The sequence below is a fragment of the Megachile rotundata genome, chromosome 15 (assembly GCF_050947335.1).
Source record: "Megachile rotundata isolate GNS110a chromosome 15, iyMegRotu1, whole genome shotgun sequence".
In the NCBI taxonomy this organism is placed as follows: domain Eukaryota; kingdom Metazoa; phylum Arthropoda; class Insecta; order Hymenoptera; family Megachilidae; genus Megachile; species Megachile rotundata.
The window spans coordinates 5,365,986-5,379,834 of NC_134997.1; the positions used below are offsets into that span (position 1 = coordinate 5,365,986).

The 13,849-nt window shown below is 32.8% G+C and overlaps 1 protein-coding gene across 12 annotated transcripts in view; it reads right to left on the reverse strand.

Annotated features, from left to right (window-relative positions):
- Window positions 1-411: 411 nt before the first annotated feature.
- Window positions 412-13,849, reverse strand: part of Ih (hyperpolarization activated cyclic nucleotide gated potassium channel Ih) — a 324,580-nt gene continuing 311,142 nt past the window's right edge. For all 12 annotated transcript variants that reach the window (XM_076540383.1, XM_076540372.1, XM_076540374.1 and 9 more), the window contains one exon: window positions 412-12,976. In XM_076540383.1, coding sequence (XP_076396498.1) covers window positions 12,830-12,976 — 147 coding nt within the window. In that variant the 3' untranslated portion in view covers window positions 412-12,829. The remainder of the gene's footprint in view (window positions 12,977-13,849) is intronic.

Genomic DNA, 13,849 nt, shown 5'->3' on the forward strand with positions numbered 1-13,849 from the left:
AAACGTATAACAGTCAATTAACTATCACACATTTTTAATACAAATTTAAAGCTAACATAAATTACTCGAATTTCGAACGAAAAGGAAGGAAAATAAATGAGAAAGAAAAATTCGTATTTTCAAACTGTATGTATAATAAAAAAAGGTTAAGAGAGAAAGGAAATCTTTGGTATGAGCAGAGTACAGATGAAAGTATGCAAACCATTGCATCGTTCGTGGATTACCATTATTTTTTCTTTCGATCGATTGTTGCAAAATTCACTAACGCCACACGTAGAAAAATCGTATCCCTCGAAACGATAATCGTGTATAAATCGTCGAAGGTGCATGAGATGACAAAGAAAAGAAGACCATGACGAGAATAAACAAACTTTGGATTACTTGGAAGTGTCTTAAACATAAACAATGATATATTTTAAAATATTATAATTATTCTCTGTTCGAGAAGAAAAAACACTTCGACTAAATTATGTCAACGTGTTAACGATAGATTAACAAGAAATTACAGGCGCAAAATTATTCATCGATCGTTTCTGACCTATTCGATGCTGGCTCGAAAGGAACAATTCGTAGAGACGTGTGTGGTCTAGAAACTAAATGGACGGGCGAAGTCGAATATTGCCAACGATGTTTATGTACACGATAATGATAATCGTTTTCTCTCGTCCCCTAATAATTTAATTCTTAATATCTAGATACATTTAATTATATATTCTCACTTTGCATCATCGATCTCTTATACGTTTTATTTTTTTTCAGCTTTTTTAAATCCTTTTTAATTTAGTGCGCTTCTGAGAGGTTTCATGTACACTGTTGTTGCTGTTGTTCACTTTTTCTGTTCGCTGTGGTGTACATGTGTGTGTGTGTGTGTATTCGGTTGGTATTTTTTTTTTTTTAATTAAATCGTTTGGCTTGCATCTTTTTTCAACATATTAAGTGTATAAAATATACAAGGAGCAAAGTTCACAGGTACATTTTATACAATTATCCGTTGTATAATTAAACGTTCTCGCTATCTAATTTATTTATATTTGATGTGTGCATCGATTGTTTGGCTCTGTTCGTTTTCCTCCTGCTGTCTGTCTTGTTTCGCATATAACATAATTATATATACTTATTTATATATATAGATCCTTCCTTCGAACTTCAATGTACAATACGTAACGTTTTATTTTATTTTATTTTATTTATTTATCTTTTTTTTTTGTTTGCTAAGGCATTCGTTATGGCAAGTATATTTTTAAAGGTGCTGATGTCTAAACGCGCGTGAATACTTTGTTTTTTTACCATTTTCGTACAGTTTATAAAAGTATATTGGCCAGTTACGTAACTTCTAATTAGCCGGCTACGTGTCGAATCACTTAAAAAATTAATTCGCTCGTTAGAAAAAGAACTAATCTGCATCGTTTATTTTCATTTGTTGCTGTTATTTGTGTCTCATACATCGCTCTCATTCCTCTCTTCGCATTAAATTGCAGCGTTTCTTTTTATTCTTTCCATCCTTTATATTGCATGCATCTTTCATCAATATGCAGACAATCCGCCATCTTTTTTTCTTGCTTTAACACGTTTCACGAAAGGGACAACAAAAAGTAATAAATGTTTGAAATAATTTTAATTAAGAAATTGAAATAATTTTGAAATAATTTTAATTAAGAAATTAGGCGAAGTGCAAAGATTATAGTACGTCATATCAGACGAAGGGATAATTAAAACTCAATTATGAGGGATCATAAACATAAGTAGAGTAAATTTGAATACTCATTAATTTGAATTTCAAATTCGTGTGGAAAGGTATTCAGATCAAATATTTGCATGTTTACATCCCTCTAATGATTCATGAATGGATAAGAAACGTGTTAAATAACCATAATCAAATTTTCCCTCATGCAAACTTTTCATTAGCATCTGCGTGTGTACGTGTATGAATGTGAAGTGTTGGTGTATACCAAGCTGCAGAATGGTTTCGATTAAACCCCTCTATTCAAATAACACGCGTATCCAGCGATCTGTATACTTGCTTGAGAGCTAGCCTCGAACTGCATTTTCTACACACGCACACGCATCGTATACACTGTATGTACATGTGTTGACACGTGTTAGGCGAACATACGTGTAGCAGAATTTTCTAACGTGTTGGGTGGCTAGGTCTCTTTGCAATGGTGTAGTGATTAACGATCTGATTAGGTATTAGATTGTTGCACACGAAATGGCCCGTTTGTTAAACAAATTTTGAACAATAATTTTTGTCGAATTCTTTGGAGTATTTAATTATACTTTGATGATTATTCTGTGGATAATTATTACTTGAGACGATTATATTGTCTCCATTTTCAAATTTATTATGTTACATTAAATGTAATAAAATATTATTGCGTTTAATTATATGACGTGATTACTTTAAAGAGGAGGGGAGGTGATAGGAGGATAAAATTTCACCATAATTACATTAAATGAATTTTAGATTTATTTTTACATGCAAAATATCAGGTAATGCAATTTTCTTTTTTTTTAGGATTATTATGTAGAGGGTAACCTTCCTCTCTTGGATACATGTATTCTGATTAGGTTTCATTTATCTTTATATCTTGCATATCTTTAAATTATTAGCAGCCTTGACTGTGGAATATTCCGATTGAAATTTGCGAAATAATCAATAAATTTTGTTTCTTCCGCTATTTGTTTTGTTTCCTATCCTCAGTAAGCCATATTGTAATAAAAATATCGATGATACACTTATGCAGATATTTTTGGCAAACTATAAGCTCCAAATCGATGTAAGTGCTCGTGATACTTTTATGTCATGAAATTTTAATAACCATTATTGTGTCGAGATTAGCTGTTTAAATCATATATGAGTTTTACTTTGGTACATTGTTTCTTATGATCGATACCTGACCATTTTGCATTAAATATATTAATGAAATCTTTATGTAGCCACTGTTATTAAGCTCTAGGCTTGAAATTCGTGTATCGCAAGTTCTATCTTGTAATACTTTTATGTCATGAATTACGTTTCAAATTTATCTGTTTGAGCAGTTTGTGAATTCGATTCTGATGAACTGTCTGATATAATCAACAATTAACCATTCTTGGTAAAAATTATTAACGAAACGCTTACGTAGTTATTTTTGTCGAACTTCAAGCTTCAAATTGATATAACATAAGTGCTATTCAGAAATACTTTTATGTCATGAATTTATAATAGAACTATTACGTTACAACATTATCTGTTTGAGTAGTTTGTGAATTCGATTCTGATGAACTGTTTGATACAATCAATAATTAACTGTTTTTAGTTAAAAATATCAACGAAACGCTTACGTAGTTATTTTTATCGAATTTCGAGCTTCAAATCTATATAACATAAATGATATTTTGTGATACTTTTATGCCATGAATTTATAATAGAACTATTACGTTTCAACATTATCTGTTTGAGCATTTTATGAATTTACCATAAAATAGATTTTAAAATTAAAAACTGAAAAATAGACGTTGAAATTAAAAACTGGCCATTCGACATGCAACAACCTAAAACTTGAAAAAACTCTGTAGTCACTATTCATTAGCGATCGTCCCTATTAATAATCACTTCTATCAACCGCTCGTTCAGCAGTGAGTCTAAATAGCAAAAAAACCGAAATAATCGTGTTGAAATGGTGACTAGAGAGGCGATAACAGAACGTCAGTGAATATCGGGAGATATCGATTAGTCGTGTTGACGAACTAAAATCTTTGTCTTTAATGTACTACACCATTGGGCCTTCATCGGACGACGGATTTACAATGGAACGAAAGTACATGCTCAAAATGATTAAACATCGGTTTTCATTGTATTTTCATGCTCTCTTGAACGAGATAATTCTACCCGGAACTATAGAGGAATAGCTTGATCGATTTTTAATCCTTTCGCGCACTCGATCGTCCTCACGATTTCGTTATTCAGACTATATCGAACGTGCCGGGAAAGGAGAAAGAAAAAGAAGAACGGAAAAAGAAATATCGAGGAGAAAGGAATTGACTCGTTGGTCGAGCGCGAAAAGTTAAACACCGATACGAAACTCAATAATTGAACAATCAGTTCCATTACATTTTTTTCTATCGTCACCTTTTATCTTCTGGTTCCATGTTAATTTCGCGGTTACAATGATTATAGTGCGCCTCGAACAAGCACCTATGAGCTGTATAATTTTTTTGTTCTTTTGTTTTTGTTTAAATCCGCTACTACGCTTGCTGTGTTTCTTCTCTTGGGCTGCGTTCGCTCTCTCTCTCTCTGTCTCGTTTTTTTTTTTTTTTTAGTTTAATTCGGTGCACACCGTTTCGAAACACTTGGTAACAAACTTAGCGAACGAACGAACGATGTCTAATAGAAAAAACGTCAAGAGATTCGTACCAGCGCTTTTGCAAATAGCATACATACAGATTCATACGATAAGCGCGACGCGACGCTCGCTCACGATGCACGCTTATGGTGTGAATTTTGTAGAAAACTCTTTCGTAGAAAATTGACGCTAGGGTAATGTTAGTTTCTCTCAAATCGTATTCTCGCATTCTCTCCCGCTCTCTGTCACTCACACGCACACACAGTTTCTCTCATCAGTTTTCTTTTTTATTTTTTGTTTCTTTACAAGGCGCTACTACGCAGGTTTCTCGCGCGACGAGGATGACCCTCTACATGGTGTCACACTACTGGGATCTCCTCCCATGAAAACGGCTAATGGATCACGGAATCAACTAAACTATGCGGATCAACCAACAGTTCCGTCGATTTTTTATACAATCGAACGATTTTTCGAGGGCGTTTTACTCGTTGGTGCACAATGACCTCTTGCTATATGGCATTATTCGACTTTAGAATCTACGGATTTTCAAATTTTGGAAACTTGGAAATTCACGTAGTTTTAATTTACAAATTTTTTCGTTCAGAAGTTTGGAAATTTTGGGATTTGCAATTTTGAAAATCAGGAGCTTGGAAATTTAGAAATTGTCAAGTTCAGAAGTTTACAAATTTAGAAATTGTCGAATTCAGAAGTTTATAAGTTTAGAAATAATCAAATTCATGAGCTTACAGAAATTTGGAGATTTACACATTTTTAATTCTAATTAAAAAATTTGGAAATTTTCAAATTAACAAGTTTAGACATTTAAAATGTTACATATTTTCAATTTACAAACATTAAAATTTGAAAGTTCAGAAATTTAACAATTTACCTATATTAAATTAAAAAATGATCAAAATTCAGAAATTCAAAAATTTATATATTTTTAATTTAAAAATTTTCAATTTTAGAAATTAAAAAAGTAAACACCTTACACATCTTTAATTTAGAATCTTTTCAAATTAAAAAATTTAGAAATTTTCAAGTACTGAAGTTTCAAATACAAAAATTTTCAAATACTGAAGTTTATAAACTGTGAAATTTATAAATTTTTAAATTAAACTTGGAAAATCAGATATTCTAAAATATTAAAAAATCACAAAATTTTAAATTAAATTAGTACTCCTAAGTCAAATTTAGTGATTTTCAAATTAAGAAATATAGTCATCTAGTTATAAAATTTACAATTTGAGAAATTAATAACTTTTGTATTTTCTGAATATTAATATATAAAAAATAATTTCGAAACTTGAAAATACATAAATATAAAACTACAAAGCCTTACGAATTGTTTAAAAATTTCAAATATAAATTTTCGAATTTGTAGATTTACAAATTTAAATACATTTACAATTCTTCTATATTTTGCCAATTGTATTTATTTTCCTGTTACTGCATTTATGCCCATATATCGAGACTCCACTGTGCTATAACACCGAGTCACTTCCATTTTTGCTTGCGTAACGTTCTTATATTTCTCTATAAGACGCATACGTTGCGTCGTCCGTTGCCAGCGCAAGTAGGGACGCACGAGGTGCGTCTTCGAGATCGCGAAAAAGGGAGAAAACGTTGAGATTCAGTCGCTAAGCTAACAGACTCATCCTCTACGTGATCTACAAGGCAATCGACGTGTCGGTTTCAGCGGTGACGATCTGTTTCTTTATTTTTTTTTTAATTTTTTAATATCTTCGAGTTCGTTGTTTCGATCACGTGCGTGGCTTAGAACAGGTAGAAAAATCAAATTCGATCTCGCTCTGGAATTAACGAGCGATTGGATCTATCATCGACTTAGGTTCTAGGAGAGACACCGATTTTTTTTTACAACGCCAGTCTTGCGTCACCCTGTAGAGATCACCGAGAAACGCTTTGTCAGTGTTTACTGTCTAACGAAGCTTAGCATTCTACTTGGCATTGGACAGTCGCATGTTTCATTATCGATCGTCTTTTTTTTTTAATTACGCGTTCGATCCTTGAAACCGGAAACGGAAGTGTTTAGTTAGGTGTGTGCTCTACACTGTGTCACCGCTACTTGTTCAGCTCGACTACGCTGCTCTCAATACTTGACGGATCTCGACAGGAATTTTCATTTAGGAATCATCGAGGTGAATTGCGAGACTCTTTTTATTTATCTTTGGGTGGGGTAGTGTCTTCGAGAAACTTTGGATCCTTGTCTGGTGATGGATCTTTGATTCAATGCAGGAAAACTTTTACGTACTCTGAAAATCTTGATTTTCATGTGAGGAATGCATGTTTCAGATGCATTTTGGTATGTCTGGTTATTTGGTTTTAGAACAGTGTCTTCTTATTTATGGAGTAAAATTAGAACACTTGTTTTATAGTCAGTAGTGTGTTTCAATAATTTGAATGTAGGTGTATTGTTGAAATTTGAAGACGCAATGACATCTATGTGTAATATTCTAATAATAAACAGAATATTGAATTCGATTATCATTTCAGTTAACAAAATGATGATTTCTCCTTATTTACTTTCAGTTTTTCTTGCATTTTCAATATTCTTATGCAGATTTAGAAATCCTAGTAAGAACAACATCTACAATCCAACGACAAATTAAAATTTGCTACCAAACTTCACACATGTGCAATATCGTAAGAGTTATCTATGGCTCAACTTTATATATCTTTGCATGTATCTGAATATATATGTAACATTACATCAAATTATAAAAATTTGATACTTGAAATGTAGAGAATTTTTTCATTAGATGATAGAAAAATATGCTAATATTGGATTGGATATCCATTTCATTCAAGAAAATAACAAATCCTCTATTTTCAGTTTTTCTTACATTTTCATGTTCTTTAAAATAATTGGCAAATCCATTGAAAAGTTAGTTAAACTTTGATAAATAAATAAAGTTTATTCTTGAAATTATAGTATTTAATGTTCATTAACTTTTCATATTGTTGATTATTTTAGTTAATATTAGGTAACAGTAAGACTCATACTTCACTTAAAACAGGACAAAAATATAAATCTTTTAAGAAATGCACTCGGTTCTTGATATCTTTAAACTTTAGAACCTTGAAAGAGCATTGTAAGTGACAAATATATAACACTAGAATATTTCCTCTGGTAGTACTTGCTTTTGATTTCAATACTACAGAAAGTAATTAACTCTGATTAGCAGATGTAGTAGTAACAAAATGTTTGAATAATATGCGTATGATATTTTTAAGAAAACTGATTTTGATTTAGTTAGTACAATTACCAAATAATACTCACTGTAATTTTTATATTAATGCTTATAGGAACTTAGAATTGTGGTACTTTGAAATTAAAAAATTTTAGTTTTAAAACTTTTCACCCTTGAGATATCAGAGCTTTGGTATTTTAAAATGTTAGTACTTTGTTGTTCTTGAACTTTGATTCACAGCAACTTTGAGGTCTTGTAACTTTGTGACTTATGAACAATTATGAACAGTAACAAATTACAAGCAAAATTACCATTTTAGAAACTGTATCTTGTCCTCCAAAAGTTTGGGAAGTCTATATGAATAAAACAAAATAAGTAACTTACTTATTACAATTTGTTAATAAAATGACATAATCAATTTTCAAAATCAGTTTTCCTGTGAATTGTATCATTTCCCCATGACTTCAAGCAACAGTATAATCATTTGATAAATTGTCCATCACCAGACGTGTCCATAACGTGCTTCCATAAACACGGGAAAATTATTTTACCGTCTAGCGAAAAATTTCGCCGTGAACGAATTCTTAGTCGCTCGAAACGAAACGTCTGATATGTAAGATCCGAGATACACATTTCATGGCGCTACAGTCTTTTCTCAGTGTAATATACTTCATTTTTAATATTCTGCCACTAGAACGTCTTCATTATCGTATTTCGTCCATCCTCAAACTGCAATCGATCATCTCGCAATTCATCATCATTTCGTATCGAGAACTGAATGATCTGTGAACGTATTCGTCGTTTTATTTCTATCCCCCCGTTTAATTGAACATCATCATCGTCATTATTCCCGCTATTACAGGTCACAATTTACTGTACCATTTCCGATTTCCGGACCCCTTCCGTTTCTGCTATAACTCGCGAAACCTATCTTTTCGTCGATACAAAAACTAACTTCACCTCTTTGTATGTAATTTGTTTTATTTATTTATTTTTTTTTTGTTTGTTTTCTTAATTACGTCTCACTCTTTTTGCTTCGGTAGCAATAATAACGTGCATCTGGAACGGTCGCACGATTTGTTCGTTTTCTCTTATTTTTTTTTACGTTTTTCTCTTTTTTCTTTTAAACACGATCCCTGCCGCCGGTGCTCGTCGATAACAATAATCCTAATGTTTATTTTTGTTCTCGTTTTCTTTTTTCCTTTTTCTATACCACCAATGCTACACTCTCCATTTTTGCAGCCGTCGTATGCACACATACGATTATTATTACTGTGCAATATTTGTTTTATCATTTTTGCTCGTTTGTTTAACACGGTAGTAGCATCTCTCGTTTTGTCGCGCTCATGAACATTATAGCAGACAGTGGTTAAACATAGTTGTCTATCGGTTAGCAGTGATAGCAAAGAGTACACAACATCCTCTCTCTCTCTCTTTCTCTCTCTCTCTCTCACTCTCTCTCTCTTCCATTATTTTTTATTTTCTGTATTTCGCCTTTAAACTCTCGCCACGTTCACGCTCGTTCTTTCGTCCATATTCTTAGTAACAATATAATCCCAATTCCGTTTGAACCTCCTCGTCTTTTCATTTTGTATAATTAGTTACGCGTACGCCTTAGGCCCGAACCTCGCTGGCAGATTAGTCCTAGACCGATTTTATTTACTTTACTTTTATTTTACTTTTATCATTATATATTTCTCGTGTATAGATTAATCTATAAAAACGTCGGTGTCATGCGGTCTACGAGTATTCTACCATTTTTGTAGGATGCTTCGACCCCACGGTACGCAAATCATCCTTTCTTCGTCTTCTATTACAGTATAATTCATTATTATTAATTAGTATTATCGTATATGTATATTTATATTATTTATATTATGTATATGTATATATAATATATCCAGGATGACCGTGAGGGGTTGTAAAATAATGACAGAAAACTATCTCTCTCTTACATGAAAAATAGGTACTTCTGTTTTCCTCGCACGTGTGTAGGTGTATATGTTTACATATGTATATGTATGAAACGCATGTATAATATTCCTAGATTCTTATTTATTTATATATATATGTATATATGTACATGTATGCATATAGTCACATATGCAACGAAAGTGTACAACGTTCAACTAGGAAACGAATGGCACGTTTCTTTCACCCGCAGCATGCGCGTGTATATGTGTTTTATCCTTTATGTACGTATGTGTGTCCCTTTCCCCTTTGTGTACGTATGTGTATCCCTTTCTGCGTGTGTGTTTATGTATGTCTTCTTCCTTGTATACATATGTGTCTCTTTTTGTGTGTGTATGTATGTGTCTTTTGTGTGTGTACATATGTGTGTCTTTTGTAATGTGTATGTATATGTGTCGCTTACTGTGTGTGTACGCATATGTGCTTATTGTGTGTGCGTGTGTCGTCATTGTGAATCGTGTACGTCGATGATGCGTTTAACGTAACGTGTCAAAAGTAACAGAGCAACGTTGCCGTTATTATAAATTAGACTCTTAGAAAGTTTCATTGATTAAAGAAGAGTATTATCGTTAACGGATGCGATCTAGGCTCGATCGAGTTGCGTCTGCAACATGGGCTTTCGAATTTTGTTTATTGCTTATTTATTTCATGTTTGTGGAACTGAATTGATGAACTGAATTTGGGAATTTTTGAATGAATAATTGATATTTTTTACTGATATTTTTTGACGAATAATTCATATTTTATATTAATCTTTTTGATAATTATAAGATAATTATTCTTTAATTATCATCAATTTTTATTTGAAGCTTAAATTAATTAAATTCTAGGGAATCAATTATGGACATAATCAAGTCATTGCAAAGGCAGAGACGAAGATAACATCTACCTTGAGGTAAATGTTATTGTACTATTTTAAATTAATCCTTCATTTGTCTTTAGACACGAAATGTTAATTAATATAATTACAATTATTTATTATTAATGTATTCATACTTAGAAAATAAAATATATGTAACTTTTTTCTTTAATTTATTTAAGATTAAAAGGATTAGATAATAATGAAAAATAGTCAAATTTGATTCGTATATTTATTGCTATATTACTTCTTTCATAACATAAAAGAATTCAAAGAATGAAATTCTAAAGTTCTGGAATTCTTTGATTTCTAAAGTTGTTAAATTCTCTTTCACACTTGAAAATGTTTAAATTTTCTCAAATCTGCAAGTTCCTATCAAATTTACAAATATCTGTGTTTAAAAATTTTTAAAGTTCAAAATTTTTTAATTTTTTAATGGTCAAATTCTTAAATCTCCAATACGTATATTTATGAAGTTAAAAAATTCCTCAAAGTAAAACTTGTACAAAACACAGACTATTAAATATTCTGATGATTCTAAAAAAGAGTTTGGTTTTGTATTTAAATTCGAAAGCCCTTGATCCAGAAAATCTTTCCTCAGAACCGAGTTTCTCCCCTCTCGGTACTCATAATAATAATATCAGATAAATTCAACAGTCGCGTTAAACTTTCAAAGAATAACACCATTAAAACGTATCAACAATTACAGGAAATAATAGAACATGTCTTATTCTATCTACGGTGAAAATATACGTCGTACTGAAATTGATTTACGAAATCAATATCATTTTGGAGAGGTAAAATTCGGGTCAGAATGTCCGTAAGTATCGGTGTTTCATTTTTGTCGGTGTTTAACCCTTCTCTCGCGTACAGTTAAAACGTTATATTTAATAATATCTTTGCAACACGGTATTGACCACTATGCATACTTTTATATGTATATGTATATATGTATACATATATATATATATGTATGTATATATAATATGTGTTATCTGTTCTCATTTTACGTCTTACTTCCTTTAATCTGCCTAGTTTATGCGGTAATGGATGTAATAATCATTGCAATGATAATCGGTAACAATAATAATAATAATAATTTATTACATAATATTTATAGCTTCCTCTTTAATCCGCCTCATTTCCTTTTCACTGCTTTTCTTATAGTACATCGCGTCTTTTCACCATCGGAATAAAAAGATACATCTCTTCATTGACGTGTTTAATTAATTATTTATCCATCTCTTCTCCCTTTCTTTCTTAGTTACGACAGCCCAAAGATCACTCAACAAGTTAACACGGTCTTTGGGCGGTTCGATTATTATTATTTCTTTAATAATTATTAATTCCCGTTTGTAGAACGACCTAAACCCCGTATCCTTCACACCCTCATCCAGCTCTCCTCTCGCGTCAAATCTTTTTCTTCGTTATTATTTTCAGGACGGTCTTCCTAAATTCCAATTATGAAATGTTTAATAGAACTCGTGTTTCAGCCGTTTCGAACCGGATTCATTTTGATCTCGAAATTAAGATAACGGAGATAAATTCTTCAAGGTTCTACAATTTCCTTCCGCCATTTCGTTGGCATCTTCTTCCGTCCAATCGCCATTTTTGTTCCTCTTCGTTCACTCGAAGCTACAGTTAAAACACGTTAACAAACATACTTATAACCTCTCGAGTACGTTCTCTTCTATATCGTTAATTGTCCTTAGAAAAACAAAATAGAATCCTAGTCGTTCGTACAGATCATAACATCCCCCTCCCTTAATATTCTTCATTGTCTCCCTAAAGTGCGAAACGTCGGCTTTGCAAAATCACAGAGAAATTACGCATCGTTTAAACACTGTCGTTTTAGGATCTCTACCTAGTCCACGATGGGCTACGTATGTTCTATAAATTTCTAGGCCTGCTCTTCGTCGTCGTTGAGGTCTTCATCGTTCATCGCGTTGCATTTCCGCTTCGTGAAGATGAAGAAGCTCGCGGGCAGGAAACGGCTCCATGTTCTCCAACCGATGACACAGTTCTTCCTGTTCTTCTTTTCGAATTCAAACCCGTGTTCGGTCCCTGATCGCGGACCCTGAAGATACCGATCCTGAGCCCTACAGTTCCTTCTCGTTTATTGCTGTTGACGTTGAGAAAATAAAAATCTCAAGAAGGGAAAAATCAATGAGAGACTTCCGATCTGTGTCAACGTTGGAGAACGCTGGATATTTGTTGGTCCGCACGGTTTTACGCTTAGATCCTGGAGCGAACAGGTGCCGTCAGGTTAATATAAGAAGGCGCTAAAAACCGATCGCTAGAAGACTACTGGCATGGCGTATATCTATGTATAGACTGCTTCTAGTATAGCGTCCAGGATCTAGGCTTAAAACGGCCACCGGTGATCCTTCTTCGACAGCTGCTGACACTGTCGTCCATTGGAGCCGTTAGTATCTCTCTGTATGCTAGTATAACGAGTGTCGTCATTGATACGAGTCCTTGTGGAAAGTGTCGCTCTTGTGGAAGATCCTTCGTCCCTCTCTCGACAGCTCCTGGCTCGCGAAGTTGTTCTCAGACTTTGGTCTGGGTAACAGGCAAGCTGGCAAGGTCCTTAGCTCCATGCTGTGCACCTGTAAACACGTTCGCATTACTTTATAGTTTTCTTGAATTCAATTATTTTTCAATGAAAATTGTTTTCTGAAAGTCGGTAGGATTATTTCTGTATTATACAGCTGCCCTTCGTTATTTCAATATAAATAACACGATATAACGGGATGAATAATACGGGAACAAAGGTGACAATCCTCTTATAATATGGTATTCTTAGAACAAGGGTTCCGTATTATCTCAATATAAATCTGAATAACTTTCCTATAAGTTTCGCTTCAGAAGATTTTGATACAAGACGAATTATCGTATAATAGCAGGCTATATTAATCTTGAATACACCTTTCACACAAGTTGTAACTTCTCAATATAATTTTGTATTTGACTTCTTTTTTTATGAATATACACTTGTTATATTGCCGTAGATGGGACATAATTTGTGGTGAACAAACGCTTTTTTGTATTTGACTTCTTTTTTATTAGTAGACACTCGTTATATTGCCGTAGATAGGATATAATTTGTGGCGACCAAACGCTTACATTTATGATTTTGATCACATGATGTAATTTAAAATTTGATTATATGATGTATAATAGTACATGTGGCATTTATAATGTGCGACAGTTGTAGAGTGTGGTAATTGCAGTTTGCGGTAATTATAACACGTTGTAATTGCAGTATATAGTGATTGAAGTGTAACGCATATTAATCGCAATACACTTCAAATGCAGCGTGTGACAATTGCAACGCATGAGAAATGCAGTATGTAGTAATTGTAGTGAGTGATAACTGCAACTCTTAATAATTGAAGCGTGTGATTATCAACATACAAAAATTACAGACATAGCAATCGTAGCGCACGCTAAATGTAGCCTATGACAATTGTAAAGTGTAG